The sequence below is a fragment of the Magallana gigas genome, chromosome 1 (assembly GCF_963853765.1).
Source record: "Magallana gigas chromosome 1, xbMagGiga1.1, whole genome shotgun sequence".
In the NCBI taxonomy this organism is placed as follows: Eukaryota; Metazoa; Mollusca; class Bivalvia; order Ostreida; family Ostreidae; genus Magallana; species Magallana gigas.
Genome location: NC_088853.1, coordinates 25,578,817 through 25,604,878, shown reverse-complemented (window position 1 = coordinate 25,604,878; position 26,062 = coordinate 25,578,817). Strand labels below are relative to the sequence as shown.

Below are 26,062 nucleotides of genomic sequence, written 5' to 3'. Positions count from 1 at the left end.
ATAAACACAAATATATTACTTATGATAAAGAAAAAAGTAAACTTGAACTTCCAAAGACTTAAATGATTTTATATTATTGAACGTAATATGCAATATTGTTGTCTATATTGCTATTTGACTATGATTGGTTATAAATCAATTACTAAAAGTTGTTCCTGAAACAACACGAAATTGAAAATTATAATGATAATAATTATATATTTTTTTATGATTGAATATGTTAATTGACATTTTTTCATACTAGTATAAACGTAAGAAAAATAAATTGAAATGATTAAAGTATTTCTGAAATATCATCGTTCATTCATTTTTTTAAGTTATCGTTGTTGTATTGTGACTAAGTATTTGTGATTACTCAATATATGATTCTGTCACTGACAATGTTACTTGAACGATGTATAAACTTCATGTTTATTGGTTGTAGTAGATGTGTTCTTCTTTTCGCGACGTTATAAATCTGTATAAGGCCTCATGGATTAATTCATACTCCTCCTGAAGAAAAAAAATATGATAAACTTTGAAACTGTGCGTCATGTATATCAAATGTGCAAAATATTATTTTTTTTTTTACAAAAAAAAGATCAATTAACCAATTTCATGCACAATCACAATTATCGTGTTTGTTTTTTGTGAAACTTTTCTAAATAACAATAGGTCACCGATTGATCCATTATTGCACTAGTTGATGATAATTTCTTTTACAAGAAATTCAAATAAGTAAAAAAGGTTTATTATTGCTACTTTGTATAAAAATTATTATTTCAACTATTTTTCACAAAAATGGTTTACCAGAGATATACAAAGTTCAGGGCGTCGTGTTTGTAGGAGTCTGACCGTAGAGAACACGTCTATCTCCTCGTCCATTTTCAGTTGTTGTATCAGGTTGTACACAGCACAGAACACGCCACACAGAGCGGCACCATCCCTTTAAGTATAATACGATTTGGCATAAAAGCACATTATGATTTTATACATTTAAGAGCATCATCAGATATCCGGTTTTACAAAAGAGCTCAAGCCACACAAAGAACAAGGCAAGGTACTGTGTAACCAAAGACATCATGTTTGCTACATATTTATAAATATAATTTAACATATGCATAAATGAAATGAACATATTCTTTACAAAATGTTCCTTTTTTACGAATCAGATTAACAACGAATATAAGGAGCATACCACGTTAACACTGAATATAGATGGTAACAGAAACCGTTTATTGTTAAGTATTAGTAAGTTTCAGTTCGTATTTCGAATAAAGGTTAAACCTGCTGACGACGGTTATTGGGTTGTCTGTTTTAATTTTCTCTACCAATGACACCAAACCAAGAATTTGAGCAGCCGTCTGAGATTCCTTAAGATTAAAGTTATACAATGGTTCCACAAATTCAACCAAACATTCTTTGTCCTCTATCTAAGAAAAAAAAAGACAAAGCTTAGACAGCAATGACTTAAATGACTTAAAAAGTTGATGGACATGCATAACAGTTATACAAATCTGTATTATCATTCCATTCCTTACCCCTTTGTTAGAAATTCTTATTTTTCGGCATCTTATTTCTGTTTTATGTTCTTCCTGAAGTTCAATTTTGAAAGGTCTCAGACTCTTAGCTTTAGTTATAGTTGGCAACCATTGCTCTGCCTGTAATACATCATACGCTATTCTTAAAACACAACATACGACTAGATGTAAATCAGTAATATATGTTTTTTTGGGTTTTTTTAATATCATCTCTTTGTAGATTTATTCTTAGATTTTAAGCTCGTACAGATTCAACACTGCTGAGAGGGTCCATACAGACGACGACTTCCGACTCGTGATCAGTTATGAGTCGCAGGAAATCTACAGCGTCCGCTGGATTCTGATAGTGAGTGATGATAAATTTATCCCGGTTGGTGAAAGACTATCATAAACATTAAGTATATAAATTAAACTTCAGTAAATACTGATGATGGTTATCAATGAGTTTTTTTAGTTATATTGGTTAATAAAATAAATATAAATGTGAACAATATCTTACACAATATTCCAAGTTTTTTTAAGACTTACGGGCATAGATATTGCATTGATGTAATTCCCACGTTTGGAAACGGTTGACGTTAGAAACAGCACGTATTTATCCACTAAAACAATTTTAATTTTATTTCATTACATAAAAGAAAAGATGATGAAGTAGAAAATACTCTTTAAATGTTTCCATGTAATGGTGTAACCATTTGTTTTACTTACAAGGGAGAACTGAGCTTGACATATCCCTGTAATCGGACGCAAGTTCGTAATCCGCTTCTGTGTACTGAGGCTGCAATGTCAGAAGCCGCTAAAATATATTAACATAAAGTGAGAAATACAAACTGTCTTTATTTTTGTTTATTTAAAACAAATATTTTGATTGAAAATTAACCTCGCCAATTGATCTCATAGGCTTCAGTGCCATTTTCTAAGAGTTGATTGATGCAGATTTCTAACTAGTGAACTTCCATTCAAGTCTCTAAAATATGTTTTACAACTATATACGAATACCTGAACATCTTTTCTAATCAAAGAATCATTTGCCGGTAGATCTATTTTTGCAGCTTCCAATTTCTGAAGAAATTCCATTGTATTCTGAATGGGAATTTGAACTTTAAGCATTTCATGGAGAGTCAGATATATTGTCTTGTATTGTTCCTGCAAGGAAAACGTATAGCTTGTAACCTCTATTCTTATTAATATTAAAATAAAAAAGATCAACACCTGATAGATTGGAAACATATGTAATGCTCGATTTTTTTTAGTTTGATAAACTTGTCACTAGTTTTCTATGTTTTTATTTTGTTTTCGCTCAGGGTTTTGGTACAATGTTTATAAAATAGACGAGTTCTCAATTATTTACACAAGTTTGGACCATATTCATCCTTTTTTCTCTCATATCCTTCACGTATTCTGCAATGTTGATTTTGTTATTCCTTTGGCTTTCTTTGTACAATGCATCAACTGCTATGTAGGTTCCTGTTCTTCCGATTCCAGCACTTTACCGATGAAATAGTTCGTCAATTACTTACAGCGTCATAGACATAAAAACAATTACTTGGTTTATTTTTACAACATTCGTCAGAAATGTAGATTTTTAGTATGAAAATTAATAGACATATTAAAAATCTAAACAAGTGTTTTACAACATACATGATGTCGTTTGATATATTAATTCTCTCGTTTCAATTTTATATTAGCTAAAATCGAGATGTGACCTTAAATAATTAAAACCGTGAATATACCTGCAATGTACGATAGTTGGACCTCCGTAGCTGGTACGTTTTGTTCTTTCCACATGATTGTGGAATAGTAAAAGACAAATCGGATCCGGGACACCGTGATCCGGCCAGGCTGTGAAATGGTAATGGGTGACCGTTCTATTCTCATGTTTCTAAAATTTGCAAATGCTTATGCTAAAAGCTGATACAAGTAATGCACTTAATTATTTTGTCAATTTAGATTTCATTAGTCTTTGAACGGCATTACTTTAAAAGCTGCTTTAATCCTAAAAAAAATTCACAACTTTATTTGCAGATCAAATAAGTTAAATCATGATGCCCCCTTTCAATCTAGTCGAATGCTTTAGGTCTGTCAATAGGCCTTAAAAAACTTAATATCATATAAAGGCTTTTGAACAATATAAGAATAACTTACAGTGTACTACATATATTGATGACGTATATGATATACTATGACGAACTTTCTTAATATGTATTCGAAATTTTGGTTGGCATTAGAGGATTGTAAGGCGATGAAAGACCGATTTTAGTATATCTATTTTAGCACCATTAAATTTTCATTTATTTCAGTATGCATTACCAAATGCTCTTGTACAGTTTTCCCTTAATACCTGTCTGTGTTTAACATTCAGCCTACGAATGACGTAATACGCATAACGCCTTTCCTCAGTCGTTTTTAATGTTAAAATGTCACAATCCATGCTTGCCTCCAGGTCTGGCCAATACTGAATACATTTTCTCTTTAAAAACATAATGCATATTTTACATTTTTGTTTCAAATAGGAAAGATTAATACAGTTCGTTTCTAAATATTGTCATAAAAATTGTTTAAAATATTGAAAAAAGCAATTCTCAACAAAAAGCTTATGAGCATTTACCTTGGTTTTTTCTACTAGATTTGTCAACATGACTATTTGTGCTACCTTTTCTTGCCATACCATAACCCAAAAGTCGTTGACAGTGTTTTGTTTTGGTCCTGTTTATGAAATTATGATTAAGCTATTTTTTATCCCTAAGGTATACGATTACTTTTATTGACACGGCAAAACATGACATGAAATATTTTTTTTTTAGAAATATACTACCTTGGGTTGCAATGTAATCATTTTCTTGCCCAATACCCTAAAAAAGTAAATGAAGAGATCGATATTTTCGTTTTAAAAATTTGAAAATTTGTATAACGTAACTATATAGAATTTAACTATTTGTGTTTTAATGAAATTGTACCCACGTCAATATAATTGGCATTTATGTAGTCAGAACACTTTCTTTCAAGTGTAATTCTAGAATGATCATCTACAAATATTAAATTGAAAATAATAAAAACAAAAAACAAAATTAGTTATCTTTGTTTATTATGAGTTTATCGCGAAAAATGTACTCGTATATATCTAAAGTTAAAATTTATATTTTTATTCCCAATTAAATACTCATTAGACATACATACAGGGAAGTATGGTTTTAAATCTGTTTTTTGTTATATTTCCAGGAAGCTTTCCGATATTACACGGATACTGGTCTCCATACAGTAGCGACTGTAAAAAAACACCCTAATTAATACGCTTGTCAAATTTATAACATTAAATGCTAGATGTACCATCAGCTTTTTTTCTTAGAAAAGGTATACCACCATTTTCACATATTTTTCCTAACATAGGCTTTATCATTATACTTACCGCATACTCTTTTTTAAAACCGCTGTCATCGTTTTTCTTGTTTCCTTCAATAACTTTTCCTAATTCAGTTACATCTATATCTATTGTACAATGTTCTTTTATCTGAAATACGTCGTCAATCTGATTTCCTGCGTGTACTTTTTCATTAACAAATGTGTTTTTATCTTTAAATCCATTGCTATTGCTTGCCTTCTTTGAAGTTTTACCATGTGTGCATTTCTTATTTAATGAACTTGGCAAATTCCTACTTTCTTCAAAGTTACTCTTCTGACAGTAAGTTGAAAGATTCTGCATTCTGTTTTGAACAACTAAAACATGAGTTCATATAGATCAAAAATCAAAAATCGATAACAGAAATCAATCTATTCTCATAAACAGATAGGACACATATCCACCGTTCATATATTTAGAAACACAATCGGAAGTACTAACGGTATTGAATTGAAGTTTCTGCCTCATAGTCGTCTTTGTTAGCAGTAGTACGTAACTTCAATGTCTTACTTCGAGTCCTATCATGCATAAACATACATGTACATGTAATATGTGAAATGTATACATAATGTAAAGCATATAAGATGAAATAAATGTTACCTCCTAAACAGAATTTTAATAAGAAGAACAACGACTGCAACTATACTTCTAAGCAGGACAATTATAGTTGGTAGGTTGTTATGCTATAAAGATTATTTAAAGATGATTCACTGGTTGTAAGAGAGGTTAATAAGAAAACAACATTAAAACGAATCTGAGATATGTCAACTTTCAATTTATCTAGATATGTGAATGTTTGTTAATTTTATGCATTTCAGATAACTGTTGTAAAACTGGATTTACGGCGATACTCTAGTCTTGCAATTTTTCAGAAAAATAAAGTTTGATAAAAACAGCATAGCACAAAGTTAACATTTAGTTTACTGTTCACTGGTTTATTTTATATTTCATAAAAAAGTCTTTTAATTTGGTCACAGTGTATGTATTAAAACTGTTTTCAAGACATTGAATAACAAACACATTGACGACAAATAAAGAAAATGAATTTGATGAAAAATAACTGCAAACTAATAACAACTAAAAATAAAGACTGATAATTTCTATGTTGAAACTGTATAATGAAGAAGATACCATATGGCGCATTGTTTTAATCTAATTCTCGGTAGTACGTTTCCTTTGGTTTTGATTTCTTACTGAAATTCTTGCTGCATATTTGTTAAAGCCTCACATCTCATTTTTCAAATACTTGAGAGATAGGTTACTTACTTTTTGGTTGTCAACACATTCCCCGGTTTCGTGATGACAATCTTGATTTAAACACCTAATATTACATTTTTGTGAGCAATTCATTCCAAAGAAAGTCTTTTCACAATCTAAATAAAGAAATGTTACACAAATATCGTATGTTTTCAAAGCATATCTGTACTGACTGTCATCAATTAAAGTGACAACTTTTTGTTAATGTCAATCTTTATTCAAGTAATTCAAGCATTGAAGAGTGCAAATATGCTGGAATCTGATGTGATGTAATCTGGTGTGATATGATTATCTGGAAATACAAAAAAAGGTTTTGATGCTATAAAAAAAAACAAGTCACGCTCAGCATTGGACAAATAAATAACACTAATAAATACAAGCCCTGTGTTCTTGTATACCAAATTTGCACTTATGCTCTAGTAAATAGCAAATATAATAAAATTCGTCCTCTAGAAAATCACACAATGAAAAATAAATGACCATATGTGTATGTCAATGGTAGAATGCACAAAATATCGCATGCAGACAATGAAATCTGAACTTCCGACATTACCATACAACAGATGCTACTATGATTCATGTATCTTTAAATTAATGTACGCATTCCTAGATATATCACTCGTGCCAACATTCTAACACGTTACAGTCGAACAGTTACTGTTTAATCGTTTATAACTTTCGTTTATATAAAACTTTCTGCACAAAAACAATACACAAGTAGATTATATGCTAAACTTACCAAATTAGTTTTTTTCTCGTAGAAACAAATATAGTACACATGGTATGTAGTAGTCAGCACAGAGACTAGAAAAAATCTAACCAACTTGTTCACCGTCGAAAAATTCTAATAACAAAACCGAATCCGCAAATCCAGAATATTATTAAATTCAAACTAAATCCCGGAACATTTTGTATAATGTTAGATTGGCTATTACAACATCATTTGTCGATGTTGTCACATGACCTTGTATAAATTATGTTGTTTACCTTTTTATACAAAATAGAAAATGTATGAACCTTCTTTTACTGAAAAAACAATTCATTATAGAATACAGATTTTAGTATGTGCGACATTGTGACGTTAAAATAGAGCCATTAACGCATATGGATCCTGAACAAGAAAGTTTGCTGTTATAATGCAGAAAAGCACTAACTTATATATTTTTTATTATGATATAACAATAACACATCTATAGTCAAATGTAGTCGTGTACTAAGAGTTGAATACATATTATTTTCATCATTTAAAAAATTCTAACAAGAAAACCGTGTTAAGTAACTGTATTTCACTAATTACAGATCACTACAAAATGATTAATGATACAGTTTGCCACTGAGTTGAAAAGTATTTCAAATTGTTGAGCTACTTACGTGTTTTACGCAGGTCTCCTTGGTAACCATCAACACATCCAGAAAAGCACGTCCCATAGATTTTTTTATTTTTTTTTTAAATTACAAGTAAAGCTACTGATAATGCTCAAGTGTTCTCTTTATTTTGACGTTGCATTACTACACATAAGACAACTGGTTATACCAAGGTGTAGTAGAACTTGGACATAAGAAATTAGATGCGATTTTTTTTACCTTTTGAAATAAAAAAAGGATTAAAAGAGAATTCCTTTTTGTTTAAGACAAAAACATGCCTTGTTTCTGTTGGTATATAATAAATCAAATCATTGCAGAAAATAAATTGTAATTAAAGCATCCGTAATCTGCTTTGGCAATTATTTATGCAACAATTCATTTAATATTTATTTTATGGTGACACATATCTAAATGTACTCCAATAAGTTTTTCCGACACTAATCACAGTAAATGCAATCTACATATTAATGCCATTACTGTTTACGTATGGCTGAACAACACTAACAAAATTGAATTTGCTTGAAAACGTGTACAGTTAAAATCAAAACAAGGTGTGATATCTTGCGCACACAATATATCATTGAATGATTTTATCTTTTTGACGTCGTCGTGTCAATAACTGCCGTCAAGTTGGCAGACAAATTGAATAGCGCGTTATGATAATTTGTCTGCTCAACGAAGGACAGTTATTGACACGACGATATCAAAATTCAATCATTTAAGGCTTATATTTTCATTCCATTACTGTTGAAATCAGTTACTTACTTAAATAAATCAAGACTTATTGCAGATCACGGAGAAAGTAAATTAGTAACAGCAAGAACAGCTGTTTTATAAATCCGGTTTCAACTGTTTATCACATATACTGTTGAGTAGAGATCGATGAGCATGAAAATTTAATCTATGAAAAATAACGCTTTAAGTTTTGATTATAACAATAAAATCAAATTCTTTGTTGAATAATTGTACAACATGCTGTTTTGACAACATGTATGAAATATATTTTAACGGATAACATAGAATTCACTGTTTGGGAACTACAGTGTACTTATGTAGATTAATACGCAGTTATTAGTTGATTTATAGTTGTTGCATTTAGAAGCATTTAGAGATCACATAATTTATTTGAAAAACACAGTAGAATGTAAATATATTTTAGTAAACGTTAATACCTTCATTACAGTAGTTTCCCTTCCAGCCAGGATTACAGCCAGAATCACACAGACCATTGGTATTGTTACAGCCTTTGCATGTGTTGTTACATATGTAAGCACACTCCTGTCCAAAGAATCCGACTGGGCAAACTAATGGCAATGTAAAATACAAATTATGCTCATACATCACGATCTATTTATGCAACTGTTTGTTCAAATCATGTTTCTGTTAAAACAAAACGCTGAACATAGTTTTTAGAGAGGTAAAAGTCTAAACCTATGCATTTTTTTTATTCAAAATATATAATTTAATGATGTTTACCAATTCATTGTGATCCTAAACAGGCCGGTCCATTGGATAATTTTGTTTTCAATTGATTAAGGGTCATAAGGGGAAAACATTATCAATATTTTAGAAGAGATTTCTTTAGGTACTGTAAATTCTTAATTAAACGCGAAGAATTAATATCTGTGTAAAATTGCGAGAATCGTGAATTCTAAAATCTCGCTTTTAATTTTGGGACACATGTAAACTACCTGAAACTATCAGGTGAGGCACGATTGTTTTTTAAAAGTCCATATCAAATTGGTTATGTAGGTTTTGTAAGATTGAAAGTTTCATTTAATTTTACAAAAATAAATATAAACAAAATTTGTGAAAACGTTTGTGTCTGTGCTCGTGACGCATGAAATAGCAAAGTGTATTCATTATAGCATTGAATTATGGTCAGTGTACAGTCTCATAACTGCAGTGGTGTGTGCATACAAATTGAGTAACGCGTGTTGGTGCGTTATGAAAATTTGTATGCACACATCGCTGTAGTTATGAGACTGTATACTTTTAAAAATCATGATTTCATACTTATATTTACATTTTTTTAACTTCTTGCCTTTGTCTGCATATGTGATTTATACCTTACAATTCTTTTTTTATCCTAAGGGTAAATTCATATAAATGGAAGAGCCACAGTAACAGCCACCAGCGTGAACGTTGATTTTCGCTTGTGACGTTGCAGTTTACAAAGTTCAACGTTTGCGACGTCACAATAAAACTCATCATTTTAACCTTTGAGTACCTTGTGTGTATTACAGTGTTATAACTGCCCACTTTACAAACAAAAAATATATGGAACGTAAATATACAAAATTGAACGTCGTAGATTTCAAATGCAAACATAAGGGGAAATATACACTGAATGTAGCTATTGGTCTATTAACGTATTGTCCATGGAGGATCGGTTGGCCTTCTTTTTGATTATTTTTTAGACAAACCATTGCTGTATCTTTGTAGTTAATATCTTTAGCGGAGATTAAAACGAAACTTCTTAATGTCAATAATTTAACAAATAAATAAATATATATATATATATATATATATATATATATATATATATATATATATATATATATATATATATATATATATATATATATATATAATTATAATCACCTGTATTGCAGAAATAGCCTGTCCATCCTGGGATACAACCATAATCGCATAAACCATTGATGTTGTTACAACCTGCACACGTGTCAATGCATTTTTCAGCACAGTCAAGTCCAAAAAATCCGTACGAACAAGCTGTTTGATATAAATAAAAAGACTGTGACTGAATAGTTCGTGTATTGAACCACTGATTTGGTGTCTACATGAACATGTGTTTCAATTTAGATATCTGTATCCTGTACATCTTGATTACAAGGATATTCATGCATTTTACATACGTCCCCTTGATACACTGCACCCTAACAAATTAAACATCTCTACTACTATATTAAAATAATAGACTCGAATTTTTGGGCTTTAATACCGAGAAATCGGAAGATTGCTGTGTTTTGTTTTATATTTTTAAACATCATTGGTACCTGGCTATTACCAATTTGATTTTATTTTTTCTCGATCAAGCTCTGCTAATTAATAATCAACGGAATTTCCTAACAAAAATCCGGAGATCAACTGAATTTTTTGGATTTTACAATTTTGCGCATGCTCATTACATTCACGCTAAATTACAGGAGGCTCTTTAGTTTATGATTCCACAATATAACATTTTCATGGATAAACTCTGAAACTATTATACAAATACGTATACTGTAAATATTAATTGAACATTTGCTATACACCGTATTCTGTCTCTCAAGAAAATACGGGAGATAACTCTTACTCGGTGCATTTATTATGAAAAATCCCGAGAGTTCCGAATATCAATATGGTGTGTAAATATTAAAGGGAGTAAAAAACGTTGGTGAAAAAGTGTTGAATTCAAATAAAATTTTCAGACTAAAGGTATTTACAGCCTCGAAATGGTTTGTTAAGAATAACTTGGCTGTTATTTTTAATGCAGCTACATCAATTTCTTCCAAAATTGTTTCGGAGCGATTCTGCAATTTTTATGCTACTATTATTTTATATTACTGGTAAATGTATATGGGAAGCTTAGCTTTAACTGTGGTGAAGGCCTTCCTCCAAACACAGTTAGATTATTCTAATTAAGCAGAGTGTAGTAAAATTAATAGCATTTTTAGGCTTAAAGCTTGGTTATGTACCTGTCAACAATATGGTGTGTCGATGTATCCATATGGTAAATGTTCGATAACATATTATGCAATGTCAACCCGTGCACTCACGGGTCACAGTCTAGTATTAGAAAGCACTTATCAATGTCAAAACAATCTCTACGTTTTTCTTTGCAGTCAACATCGTACATTCTGTGTTCACAAGATTGAGAAGAACAATTAGAATGTTTTCAAACTTGAATCAACAAACAAATACGGGCTGTAAATATTCTGGGTGCCCAATTCTGGAGTAATTTACCATTGGAATTCTATAAGCTTGAAACATACGAGGCATTCTGGAAGACCCTCAAAACACTGTTGTTTTGAGGGACTAACAATTTCATAGCATCTCTAACATAACCTTTCAAAGCATACCCCTCTTATGCGCAAATTATACAGTGCATAGAAACGTATGTATGTTTTGCGCTCAAAAAGCCAATATAATAATGATAATAATATAATAATAATAATGATGATGATGAGCTAGGTCTATTGTATTAAAGAGCAAACTACAGTTACCAGATATTGTACTAGTTTTTGACTGCAAAGAGATATGGAATAGGTTTCAAGAATGCAGATTGTATGCTTTATATTTGATTCAAACGTTATCGATATTTTGTTGACAAATATAAATTCAAATATGTTTTAAGTCTAAAAATATTTATGGATCCATAATTTTAGATTAGACGTGAAAACTCAGCAAAGCAATTTTATACGTTTTTCTTAAGTCAACACTTTAAACTTTCGATTCACTTTTAACTGGTCAACACATCACAACAAGTCATTGCATAAGAGATAATGCACATTCAGGTTTGTTTTTCCATTTACCTCATTATGCATGAACAAAGATTTATTTTGTTTTGTAATTTAGGCAGATAATTGTGTAATCATACATTATTTATGTTAATGTGGTGTTCAATACTTGAGTTATGATACAGCTAGTGCAAAACCCTAATGGCCCATTGCAGTTGATGCAAATAAAACAGTTTAAAGGAAGAACACTATCACTTAACAAAAAACTTTCTCGGTAGATTTCTACGTACGTTTTACACACAATGTCCCCTGATAACCTGCACTACAGCCGGTGAGGCATGTTCCATTATTATGTAAACACTGATTTACGTCACGACAATGTCCACACTTATCTCCACAATCTACACCATAAGACCCTTCTTTACAATCTAAAAAATATATTTTTTATACATAGTCATACAAAAAAGATAGCTTTATTTTTTTTTACTTATTAAGATAATTATAAGCCTTATTTCGCCATTTCTAAACTTACAATGACGTGAATGTACTTCAAGCACTTCTAAATCCGCACGACGAATGAAAAAAAACCAAACCGAACATATGGTAATACGGCTGCAGACGTGTCTAGTTTCATATAATAATAATGATTGTTTTTTGATCTCTGATAAATTTTAGGTCAATGAACAATATTTTCTAATAGGAAAGGGTTTTTTGTGTTTTTATAAAATTTGCACTGTTAATTTAAAAAAAAATAACATGTTGCTATTGTGCTTTCTAAACAAATAACAATACACTCTCGACCGAAATCCATGAACAGAAATCGACCCTGAAGAATGTTATATTGAGTGATGTTTTTTTCCCGATAATTACAAACATTAGGTCATTTTATCAAGTTTATTGTTTTACAGGAGGAAAATGCTTAAATGAATCGATTTTTGAATTTTTTATATCTATGTTGACGTTAGTTTTGTATATTTTTTTTTTATTATCGGGTTAAATAAGGAATAGGGAATCATTCTTTGAGTATTATGAAGTAATAAATTTGGTCGGTGTGTGATCAAATCCAATAAAGCCCGAAGGGCTTTATGAAAGATTTGATCACGCCCCGACCGAAACCATCACCTCATAATATTCAAAGAATGATTCCTTATAACTTATATTAATATAGTTTTAAGCCATCGTGCGATTAAATATTTAAATATAAATAAGAAAACCCCGCTGGCGCCTGAATTTGGCGTCATTTGTATTATGGGTTATATAGTACAAAATTGATACGTAGTGCTACCACAGGCAAACACACTGGAAAATGTAAATATAGCCGTTTAATATACGTTCTTTGTCATGAATATGAATAATTGCTGGAGTAGCGATTACCCTTTCGAAACTAAAAATATTGTGCTCGAAACTTTGGCAGGAAATCATTTCTTTTCTTTTTTATATCAACAACATATGATTTCACCGTTAACTTTCAAAATACAAACAAAAATTGATTCTGTAAGTTTTATGTCATCGTTCAGTAATTAATTTATTTAAAACGCCTGAAAGCTTTACCTTGTGCTCAGACGCCGTATCTGTTATTCGACATTGATCGAGTTAGTTTTCAAAAGGAAAAATACACCGAATGTAAATAAAAGTAGCCTATAACAATTAAACAAGTTAGTAGTTCTAAGCGTATGAAGAGTATTCATATACCTTTATCTAATACTTAATGAAATATCGCAAATAGTTTTCCTTAACTAACTAAAAATGGAATTGATAGTTAAATATTTACATTCTACTGTGTTTTTCCATTAAATTCTGTGATCTTCAAATGCTCCTAAATGCAACAAGTAGTCAAAGGTCAAATTGACGAGTTTTTGTTATGACGTCACAAACGTTAAACGCTGTAAACTGCAACGTCACAAGCGAAAATCAAAGTTCACGCTTGTGGCTGTTACTGTGGCTCTTCCATTAATATTAACTTACCCTTAGGATAAGATAGGAATTTTAAGGTATGAATCGCATTTGCAGACAAGGCAAGAAGTTAAAAAAATGTAAATATAAGCATTAAATCATGATTTTTTGAAGTATACACTCTCATAACTGCAGCGGTGTGTGCATACAAATTTTCATAACGCGCTAACGCGCGTTACTCAATTTGTATGCACACACCGCTGCAGTTATGAGAGTGTATACTTCAAAAAATCATGATTCAATGCTATAATAAACCTATTTTTAAATCAGAAAAAGAAAATAGGAGAGTGAATGAAAATTCGAATATGCATTGCTGTAGGATTTTATCATAATAATGCCAAAGTAAACAGCACTTATTATACCCATTTTAAAAAATATATTTCAACCACATTGTCCCAAGAATAAGTGTTTGTACTGTATATTGGATGATGCATTTAGACATATAGATGTTTATACAAATTAACTGTGATTATGTTAAGAAAATGATAAAATTACTTTCTCAAATTTATGCATCAATTCTATCGAAGAGAGTTAAATCATATCAAGAGGTAATTATTTTTTTAAATTAATAAATGGACCATGCGTACTTGTGGGTTTGACAAAACCAAATGTATTAAATGATAGTCGCTTATATCTAAAACTAATAAAAATGCCCAAATTTTGCAATATGCTTGTAAAACGACATGATAATGATATATTTTGAAATTGTTTTTTCTCATCTTACATCGACACAAGATCATCGAAAACTGTGATTACCCCTCGTACGTACGCATTTTACAAACTTCCCCCGTAAATCCGGCACTGCATCCTGTCAAACATGTTCCATTGATATGAAAACAAAAGCCATTGTTCCGACAGTGTCCACACGTTTCATTGCATTTATAACCATATGATCCTTCTTTGCAATCTGTAAGTATTTTTTTTTATAAATTCTATTCAACCATATATTTAAGTAACTTATATTATGAAATTATGATGTACAGTTACATTGTCTGAATTTTTTCATTGATTGGTATATAAACGTCATAACTAAAAAAAACGTACGAGTTTTACACAATTTTCCTTGAAAGCCGGCATCGCAGCCAGTTGTACACATCCCGTCTAGATGAAAACACTGTTTTATGTCCTGACAGTGTCCACACTTTTCACTGCAGTTAAAACCGTAGAGTCCCTCGTCACATGCTTTTTAAAGAAAATCAATGACTATTTAGTGCAGTATGCTACTAATAAAAACTTGATTTTGATCTTTTAATAGCTTATTTGTATAATAAATGTAGGTATTCGAACATTGTCAATGCAAATGTTTATAATGAGCTATCTTGCGATTGATTTATGAAGAAAAAAAAAACCCAAAACAAACGAGGAAACAAAAGTATGGCAATGATTGGGCGCATTTAAATGTATGATTTTCATCAATATCGAAACGCATTTCATAAACAAAATACCTTCACGACACCTGTCCCCCTTCCAGCCTTGTTTGCACCCAGAAACACACGAACCATTGACATGGTTACAACCAATGCATTCTTGGTGGCATTGTTCAGAACAGTCTTGTCCAAAGAACCCGTGTAAGCAAACTGGAAGTACAATGATATGCAACCTAAAATCAAATCTGTCTTTCTACATATATATTTACAAAATCCCCAATGTTATTACGAATAACATCCAGTTAATTACATTCCGTTCATATGGATAGGTGAAATGGTATAACAGCTTTAGAATAATAGAATCTTATGTACATTTACCAAACATATTTCTTTTCATTACTATTGCTCAATTTGTACTTAAAAAAGATATATACCATGTTTTACAGTTTTATACACAAGTGTTTATGTGTACACATGCATATTACATGTAAACATTATTGGTCCTATTTATGCAACTCAGCAGATTATCGACGTCTGTGTCTTTATTTAATTAACAATAAGAAATTATGTACCAAAAATTAAACATTTTACTTTTATGCATATGATGACATGTTGCTGTTAAGACAGCTTGTTAGAAAAAGTCGTTTTAAAAATCATCTCAATGAGAACATGTTCATTTATATGCAACATAAATACAAAAATTAAGGAAGTTTACAATATGAATGTACGCTAATTAAAGAACGTTTTTGTATACTTTGTTTGCTCTAATAAACAAGCATTCTGAGAGTATTGCATAAGCAATACACGTCCCCTACCGGTTTGTAGAAATTTGTGAAAACAATGCACTGTTATGCAGAATATCATTTCTTATCGTCTCAACAGACCAACCCGATAACGAACCCGATTGTAATAATAATATATAAAACCCTGTCGATTAAATTTACAACACAATTCTTGACACTAGTTTACTTATTTGTTTGTAAGAAACAATAAAAGGAATGATCCAAGAAATGCATGATATTATTACTGACAACATACTTTCCTCGTTTATTCAATACACACCGAACCCGATAACGAACCCAAACATTTAAGAAAAAATTGAATATAAAAAATTAATTTTCTCGAAAATATGTCAACCAGACGCTACAAAAGTGTAAACTTCATCTGTAGTTTGACATTTTGAAGCTGTTCAACAAATTTCATATTATTCCTCAAACGCATAAAGAAAAAAAAGTGTGGAAAACTGAAGTGGGACAGACAGACGGACGGACGGACAGACGGACTGACGGACGCAGAGGAAAGCTATAGTCCCCTCCGGTGAAAACCGGTAGGGGACTAATAAAAGATAAAAAAAAAAATAGTAAGTGGAGTACACGTCGTGGACAGACTGAATGAACCAACTCCAAATAAAATTTATCTTTAAAAAATAATTAGAAAAAATACAAAAAAAAAAAAAATCCATAGACCACAATCATTAATGATACATAACAAATTACAAATCAAACCTTCATGACAGTAATCTCCTCTCCATCCTGGATGACATCCAGAGTCACACAGACCATTGATGTTGCAGCTATAACAATTATTAGAACATTTACCAGCACACTCCTCTCCAAAATAACCGCGAGGGCATTCTGAAAGTAGAAAGAAATTCTATTTGGAAACGTCTCAAACTTTCTAAAAGTAACTCTTGTTCATTTTATCTGCCTTTTTTACTTTAGTTTCTGTAATGATCATTATAATACGGTGTTGCACATTTTTTATTTTATTTAAAACTTCATATGAATAAAAAGGATTTAAAACAGATGCCGACTTAAACACGGTGTCATTGATCAATGAATAAAATGCAAGTTATATCATATGACTAAACTAACGAAAAAATGAGCATTGCATATTATGTAACCTGGATAATCTACTCTTTAGGCACTCTTGAATCAATGTAGAACAGGAAATATTAAAGGTATACGTGGCGTATTTTTAGTGAATAACAATAAAAAGATCTAATTATATGCGTTATCACTTTATTCAAAGATAGGACTTTCACATAAATTACGCTGTATAAGTCAATCGGATGACAAAAATAAAAAAGATAAAAAAAATAAATTTTATTTTCTTACGCGCCAATGAAAAAATACAAAAGACTTGAACCATCCCATACATCCCGGTCTATCAACAACAATGGCGACGACGAGAAAGGAGGCAGACCGTTAAGTTTGACAGATTGGACAGGAAAGAAAAAAAAGACAAGGATAGAAACGAAGAGACGATCATCATCGGAGACCATGTAGATTGATCGAATAGGAATTAAAGCCAAAATAAACTTAAGTTTCCATCGTGAAGTTTTAGGTGTTTTGCTACTGTAAACGTCTTTAATTCCACGATTTCCTGCGCAAGTACCTTTCAGGAATTATCAGGGATTCAGGGATTATCGAAATCTTATCCTAGAAAAGTAAATCCTGATTGTAAAAAAACTATTATCATTATATTCTTTTGAATAACGTAAAATTAAAGCCTTATTTACGTTAAGTGCTATGAGAATAATAAAACATGTTTGTTTCGAATGTAATAAGCACTGGTGTAAAATGCGCAATTGAAATTTTGGGCATGAAAAATAAGGGGAAAAAAATACATGTAATCTGTAGAAAGTAGTACACCTTTATAATCAATCACTCTTAAAATGAACTGGTCAATATGAAAGCCAATCGCAGACAACGTTATGGTTGTACAGTAGTTTTTGCTCCAAGGAGATGTCCGAGATAATTAATTCACAATAAGCACCCGTGTTTATAATGGCTTCGATAGGTCGGCAGAGATACAAATGACACGAATATTCCGTTATAAACATTTGTTTAATTAATTTATTAATTGCATTAAATTAACGTAATACCCATACCTGCTATTTTTATCGAATTTTTAATATAATATGATTACGATAAACAAGTGGTAACTTTGGCCCCGCTTAAGCACACACGCATCTGTTATGGTGGCCTACACGGAGATGGCGAATGCACGGCTCAATATTCATGGTGGCTTAATGTTCACGGAAAATTGTCTCACCATGAACATAGTGAAATTATAAATACTGCAATGTTTCCCACGTCTACAGTAGTCAGGTTCGTGTTCCATGCCTTCCTTGTCTTCACTATATAAGTCTTGAATATATAATTAGTTATTATTAACCACAAATGAATTTTTGTTTAGAGAACATTTTGAATAAACACTCTCAGTACATGCATCCCTCATGTAGATGGGTATTTATTCCGTTTACCGTGTGGATGATTTTAAAATCGTATTTCATCTTTATTATACATAATCAACAAATTATATTGTTTTACGTTAATGGATATCGGTATTATATTGCTTCAAGTATAATCTGATATAATAATTATCTAATTTAAGGCAGGAACAATGTGGTTCTTTTTTGTAAATAAATTGCTCTTTCATCGTGTTTTTAATGCTGGGTTTTCCTGCATTCATGTGCAGTGGCGTTACAGATGGTAGATCACATCAATATTCATCAGACGTGTAGCAAAATTTAGAGAAAAATAATCAAAAACAAAAAATGTTTTATATGCCAAAAGTTTGTAAAACGTCTAATCATACGAAACAAGATGTTTATTTTACTCACACCCATGACAAACATTTTGGTCTAAATACGCCACATATACCTTTCAATTGAAATATATAAACAAAAAGCAATATTACTTAATTCGCAACGGTGACCTCCGTACCCAGGCATACACCCCTGGCAGGTGCCCGTCTCTATGTGACAGTACCGACAGTTGACGTCCGGACAGGAAATGGAACAGTTAGATCCGTAAAACCCAGTGGTGGGGCATCCTTGAAATAATTCTCAATTTAATTACTTTAGTTTTAAACCTTACAATTCATATGATGAAGTGCGACGTGCGCTTAATGTTATACAAGTATTGAATAGGGTTTGGGGCAGCATTGATTATACAGGTAACTCTCGATGGCTCGAACTTCGATCGCTCGAAGTTCTTGATCGCTCGAAGTGAGCCTAGGGTCCCGATTTTTTTCCCTATATAACTAAGCAAATTTACTCTTGATTTCTCGAACTCTTGATCTCTCGAAACCCTTGATTCCTCGAAGTGAAACTGCAGTCCCGTTGTTCATAATCTATAGTATTTTACTCTCGATACCTCGAAGTCGCTGTGTATCTCGAAGCGCTATACCTAATTAACACCTACCTGGTCATTTAAATGGCTCCAGGCGTTAGACGCGGGACCCGTGTCACAGGTTGTTTATTCAGGCGACACTCGTCATGCAAGGTGGTAATTGTTTAATGATTGACCATACCGATACCTGAACCATTAATACCAACCGTTTTACGATAATTGGGAAACGCAATGAAAATGAAAAATTAATTGAGACGAAACGATAATATTTAGCAATAGTCAAATTTTAGAATTATAAAACTGTAAAACTTATGCTTATCAGCATCATTGTCATTATAATGATTATTGCCGAACAGGTTCTTACAGCTTGCGAAGGACCCGTACAGTGGGAACACTGGGTGATACTCAGTTATCACATTTATGACATGTCGATCGTCTCGCATGCAGTCCAGTAGTACTGAGCAATCTGGTCTTGATAAAATGCATAAAATAAATAATTATTATGAATTTATTCGATAGTTGTTTGTATTGAGTTTTATTAACATCAAGTTCTGTATATTTTACTGGAAGGAAAACGTTGTATAAGCACGTGCGTAAGGTTAGCAACTCAATAAATGGCTAAATCATAACATCCGGTAAAAATAATTTTAAAACTCGTCGGTCAACCCGGAAAATTCCGAACTCTTGAAAACTCGAACTCTTGAAACCTCGAAGTTCTTCCTTGGTCCCAGGGACTTCGAGCTATCGAGAGTTACCTGTATTAGCCGCCAAGGGACGAAATATAGCCCGATGCGAAGCGGAGGGCAATATTTTCGTTCCAAGGGGGCTATTATAATCAATGTTGCCCGAAAACACAGTCAACATTTGTTATGTTATATGGAGAAACAAACCAAAGTTTAAAAAAGTAATTGAAAAAAGATCGCAGTAATTTCTCAGCTCAACAAGGAATTCACGATTTCAATTTAGTACATAGTCTATTTTCAAAATATCTTCAGCATCAAACGGTCATTGGTGATATTCCGCCGCCCGTAAGAATTAACATACATATGTTCAACCTGATTTTACTTCACAGTAATTCGCAAATACTTATATCCGTTATGATAACAAACCGTCACATTGCGCGTCCCTTGTTTACTTGACTTGACCGACTGTCTATTATGACGTCACATTGTTTTAAAAAGTAATTTACGTCATCGTTTACGAATTAACAAACCAGAAGCGATTAATTGAAATAAAGAGAATATTCTCTAGATATTCGTAGCCGGTCAATATTGTTCTGTTGTTGTCTGGGGTCGAGGGTAACAGTTGATCTGTCGGATCGGCTCGCAAACTGTTACCCAAGGCCGAATAACGCGGGCAACAGTTTGCGAGCCGGTCCGACATATTAATTGTTACCCTCGACCCCAGACAACAACCGTTTTGTTATACCCGTTCTAATCAATGACACGTTTTCGCGGAAAGTGACTTCACCGGTCAAAAGTCTTTTTAACAGTCGATTTTAACAGTTACAATTAAACAGTTCCATTCCAATAGTCAAAATGCTGGACTTTTTTTCGTATGGAGTTATAGAATAGTTGTTTTACAGGGGTATAACAATAAACAGAATATTAACCGGTCAATATTTTTCAGACAAGCTAATACGACAATTAGTCACTAATTGTCTATATAGAGTAATATAGTGAGAAAATACAACTGAATATTATACAGTTGTTGACTGGGGTCGAGTGCGACAGTTGACCTGTGAGACTGGCTCGCAAACTGATGCCCAATGCCGAAGGCTGCGGGCAACAGTTTGTGAGCCGGTCCGACAGATCAACTGTTGCCTGAGACACAGTCAACAACTGTTTTGTAATACCCCTCCTAATCAATAAAGCGTTTTCACAGAATGTGACGTCACTGGTCTTTGAACAGATCAAACCCAACAGCTGCAGTCCAACAGTCAAAATGCTGGACGTTTTTTTCGTATAGAGTTATACAGTAACAGTTGTACAGGAGTATAACAAAACATTATATTATAAAGCTTGTGCGATGAAAATTCTAAATATTAAATAATAAAAATGTAATCACCCTCTATTAAATATATATATATATATATATATATATATATATATATATATATATATATATATATATATATATATATATATATATATATATATATATTAAAGAGTAGTCACCATACACCTCCACCTCACAAAGATCGCTTTCAGCAAATTCAGAGTAGCCTTCTGGGTATTTAACATGTTTTAGTTTTTCGTTGTAGTATATAACGTATTGTCCATGCAAGGTACATGTTGTATTAAACACAGCAGGTATGGTGCTCCCAGTAAAGTTGGTGTCCTTAAAACACAGTGTTCCTTGTAATCTGTTTGTTGTATTGGAGACATACACAGAAAATCCCAAAAAGGACCGTGCTAGATAATTCGATGAATCTGATTCAGAGAACGATTTATTTATTAATTAGTACGTGGACAACCTATGAATTTCTTAAATGTATCTATACAATATAAAGAGTTATATATCATGTAAATGGTTAATAGATTTTAAAAAAGAAGATGAAAGTTATTACGGAAACATTGAAAAAACATTTCTAAAAATAATGTTTCCAAGAGACAGTTTTAAATGCAATTATCATAGGTTTCTTCTGATTAATTATACGTTTTTGATACAATGTATTTCAGATATATTATAAAGAAATCCACCAAACTTCTAAAAAGGCAAATTCAAACAGATAAATTTTAAACTAGATATTTATAATAGAATTATTTTTTTGGTTTTATAATAATGTATATTGTATCGTTAAAAAATGCACAAATGGGGAAAGGTGTAAGTACAAGTGAAGCAAAGAAAATTCATCAATTTTATCTGAAATTGAACTCAAAAAGTTTTATTGACTACAATTAAAAACCTAACGGGGCATTGGCACGATTTTGATTTTTGCTCCGCCTCACCTTCTATGGACTTTACCAACCCCACAAATTTCTGTAAAAAGTCGGTAACAAACCTTATAAGTAATATTTGAAAACTTCGTTCTAGTCGCTGAAATGTTTCTTTAATATCTTACATAGTTTATTTTAAGTAACGGGTTCGTTTGTGCGTTTTCTGTAATTTTTCAGGATGGATGATATTTTAGATCAAGGATTGTTTGACAACGTGTAAAGAAGAAATATAGACATTTTGCTATTCTTTTATTTTTGGGGGAGTAAAATGTATTGCGCATTAGCTTGACGCTTAGAAATTTCACGTTAATCTGAAGTCTGTGTTACAAGTCTTGTTTTAATGCAAGGGTTGTAACACCTTTTCTTGCGTGCATGTGTATGTGTAAAGCATAAAAAACATTGTAGAAATTAGGTGTCAACCTTGTTGAAATGAGTTAATTAATGGGTTAATTTAAAATCCGTAGGATGACCAAATTGGCACATATGGGATTAGGTTGTAATATTTTTTTAAATCTTTACATTTTTTAGCAATTTTTTAAGATTTATTTTTTGATTTTTTTCTAACTAGCTATAATGCAAAGTTTTAATCATTCAATGTTCTTTTAGACGAAGCTCAATAACACGCCGGGAGAGATGTGATTAAAACAGCCCCCTAAAGACCTAAACTCAGGCGAGCTTAAATAGTCAACGAAATATGTTTTATTGTAAGAAAATAGAAATATTAAAATAGGTATCTGATTAGAAAAAAAAATATCACTTCATTATTATATGATCAATGTTACATTACGGGAAATGAATCAAATTATAATACCAAAGTTCTTTTCATCCGTCAAGTAATAGATGGTGATGTGATGGATGCTATGGATGTTTGTCAGGTTCACCCACCAGGTGGCGGTTTGACCTCCACTACCTGATACGGCACATTGGCCTCCACTCCATTTCATGTTTGTTCTGCGCCCATCTACAGCATTACTTGCTGCATATGTGTCGTTACCTTGGACGAATGGGGTCTGTTGGTATGCGGGTTTCTTAATGGCAATATTTTCTAATAAAACAAAAATTCTTAGGACAGTGATCAACCTTAGACTCATAAATCTTACAATAAAATATAAAATATAAGCAATGTATTCATTTAATCAAACCGACCGACCTCAGCAATAAAAGTATGATAAATAACAGTCGGGAAGAAGAACCGGCATTTTACCTGTTAACAAACCACACCGTTACAATTTGTGGGGCTGGTAAGGGTGGTTAAGCGATATTTAGAGGTACGTTTAGAAATGACATCTAAAGTAAAATGTCTTAGGAATTTTTTATAAGAAGATCATAACCCCCCCCCCCCCCCCCCAACCACCACCACCACACCACATCCGCAATAACTCAATTTTCACATATAATATTTTCAATTGATTTCTTAATGCTTCAAAGTGAGTGTTTGATTTTTGTGCATTTTAACCCAATTAATCTTAATTAGAGTCTATAAGTTTTCATATACAATTAATACCTATTAAACTCTTGAATTACTTTCATTTCTTTTAAAAATCCGATTGAATCAATGCATAAAAATGCATAAGCATATTCATCAAAGCTCGTTATGGAACAGTTTTATTGTCACTCTGTATTTATATTTAGGAAATCTCTAAATTTACATGATTGTAATCTAATAAGTTTGCGTTTCGTCTAGGTTTTCAACGAATTTATCATGAAAAAAGTTGTATATGAATTATCTTCCGGGTTTGTGCTAACATCGCCTACATTTAAGAGGATCATTAAGAGTAAATTGATCATGTTATTCAATTGCTTATTAACTTTTAATTAAATATTGTAAGTAGAATTCTTGGTACAATATAGGCTTATCTAAAAACTTTTAAATGTACATGATGCATAAAAAGCCGCACTAAAACGTTAAAACAATTATTAAAAAATCAAATACTTTAAACAGCCGACAAAAAAGTCCCCTAATCTCTCGGAATCATCATGGGTTTCATCTCTCTCATCGCTCTCATGTGTGTTGGCAAACGACGTAAAGCCCTAACATAACCCAACAATTGGAACCTAAGAGTTAAAAATAATAACGCGTGTTACCGTTTTTGACCGTGATCATGTAAACTATTTTCCCAATTTAATTTTCACGTTTGTTTGAAGTGTTATTGCATATATGAACCAATATAATATGTTCCAATCTATTTCCTTGTGATGAGCAACTCCGTCACCAATACAAACATGTTGAGCCTGTTTGTGAAACATTTAGATATGTATCATTCACTGATATATGCAAAAAGACATATGTATAAAATTGTGTGGCCTTTTTGAACAAATTGTGACCTAACACGTTCGAAGCATCAACTACTGTATATGCATGGTTGTTACCATTGAATTATGCTGATGGGCTCTGGTATACAATGCTGATTTGAATTCCTTTAATAGAATTAACTTTGGCCTGCATATACTGTATAATAATAAGACTAAATTTCTTTCTTTGATACATGTATTATGAAAATGTAGCAAAGTAATAATAAAATAAAATAAGAGGCACTTTGTTCCGATTATGATGACGTCGTATCTTTCCAATGCCAATGCCTATTTTTTTAATAAACTGTTTTGTTTTACTTTAAAAATGTGTATACATACAGTATTTGCACATAATTAAAAATGTAAAACATTTAATGAGATGGTTTTGCGCAATGAAAGTGACAGGAGATTAAATAAAGATACAACTCACTAACGATGAGGCGATTGAAACACAAAAATTGTAATTCAGCGTTATTTTGTATATATTTTTAAAAATAATTGGAATTTCTAATTGAGTGTGCCTAAATCCAAGTAAATTGAATGAATCTAAGAGCATTCCAAAATTTCATCCATATATAAATAATTTTCAATTACATTTCAGTATCTTCTTTCCCAAGTTAAATGTTTAAAAAGTGTTTTATAATGATGTATACTTTGTATACCTGTTTTGGCATGAGCTGGTGTTCGTACGATAATTAAATGTATCATAATGCTTAATATAGAGCATTAAACATTGCCAAGAGTAAAAAGTATAGGTCTAATTTTGTATAACTGTGAACCTTTCCTATACCCAGGAACAAAAATATTGAATAAATGGTCACTACATATAACATCGACTCAGCGATATTGAACGAATTAAAAGTCCAACATAATAGTTTCAAACAATTAAAAGCAAAATCAGAAAATAGTTATTTGAATGAGCTCGAATATTTTATAAAATAACAGTTAAATAGTTATTTTGTATCTCAGTGTTGTTTATATATCTACTTGTTCTTCAGATTTTTAAAAACATTAAATTATGAAATTGAATTGTACAAATCAATTACATTTTCAAAAGTAATTGAGAGGAATTGATGTTGATTAAAAATGAGTGTAATTGCAACTGATTACAAGATTTTGAATGCATTTAAAATTATTAAATAACGGTTTTTAGAGAATAATCACAACACTGCAATTGTCGTTTTAATTGAAAATCATTATAGTTCAATTTTGTACAAGATATATTTAACCATTCTAGACGTTTATAAAAAATGATGACATACCGTAGCAATGACCAACATCCAAGAAAAACGTGCATAAAATAAACCATGTCTGTCTTTTCATTTTGAAAAATGTTTCTAGACTATCATTCAGCCAATGTCGCCATAGTG

The 26,062-nt window shown here is 31.6% G+C and overlaps 1 protein-coding gene across 1 annotated transcript; it reads right to left on the bottom strand.

Moving 5' to 3' along the window:
* Positions 1-315: 315 nt before the first annotated feature.
* LOC105339512 (receptor-type tyrosine-protein phosphatase mu) lies at positions 316-26,062 on the bottom strand. Its single transcript, XM_066085686.1, has 30 exons — positions 25,955-26,062; positions 23,212-23,445; positions 21,639-21,893; positions 19,028-19,162; positions 16,828-16,956; positions 15,401-15,532; positions 15,000-15,137; positions 14,725-14,862; positions 12,293-12,430; positions 10,144-10,275; positions 8,704-8,843; positions 6,184-6,375; positions 5,518-5,600; positions 5,359-5,435; positions 4,927-5,234; positions 4,698-4,785; positions 4,482-4,546; positions 4,336-4,372; positions 4,129-4,226; positions 3,862-3,990; positions 3,254-3,402; positions 2,872-3,007; positions 2,520-2,666; positions 2,229-2,316; positions 2,049-2,122; positions 1,768-1,902; positions 1,521-1,640; positions 1,267-1,412; positions 790-925; positions 316-492 (listed from the first exon to the last, which is right to left on the bottom strand). The coding sequence occupies exons 1-30, from the start codon at positions 26,013-26,015 to the stop codon at positions 412-414; spliced, it is 3,921 nt and encodes a 1,306-aa protein (XP_065941758.1). The 5' UTR covers positions 26,016-26,062; the 3' UTR covers positions 316-411.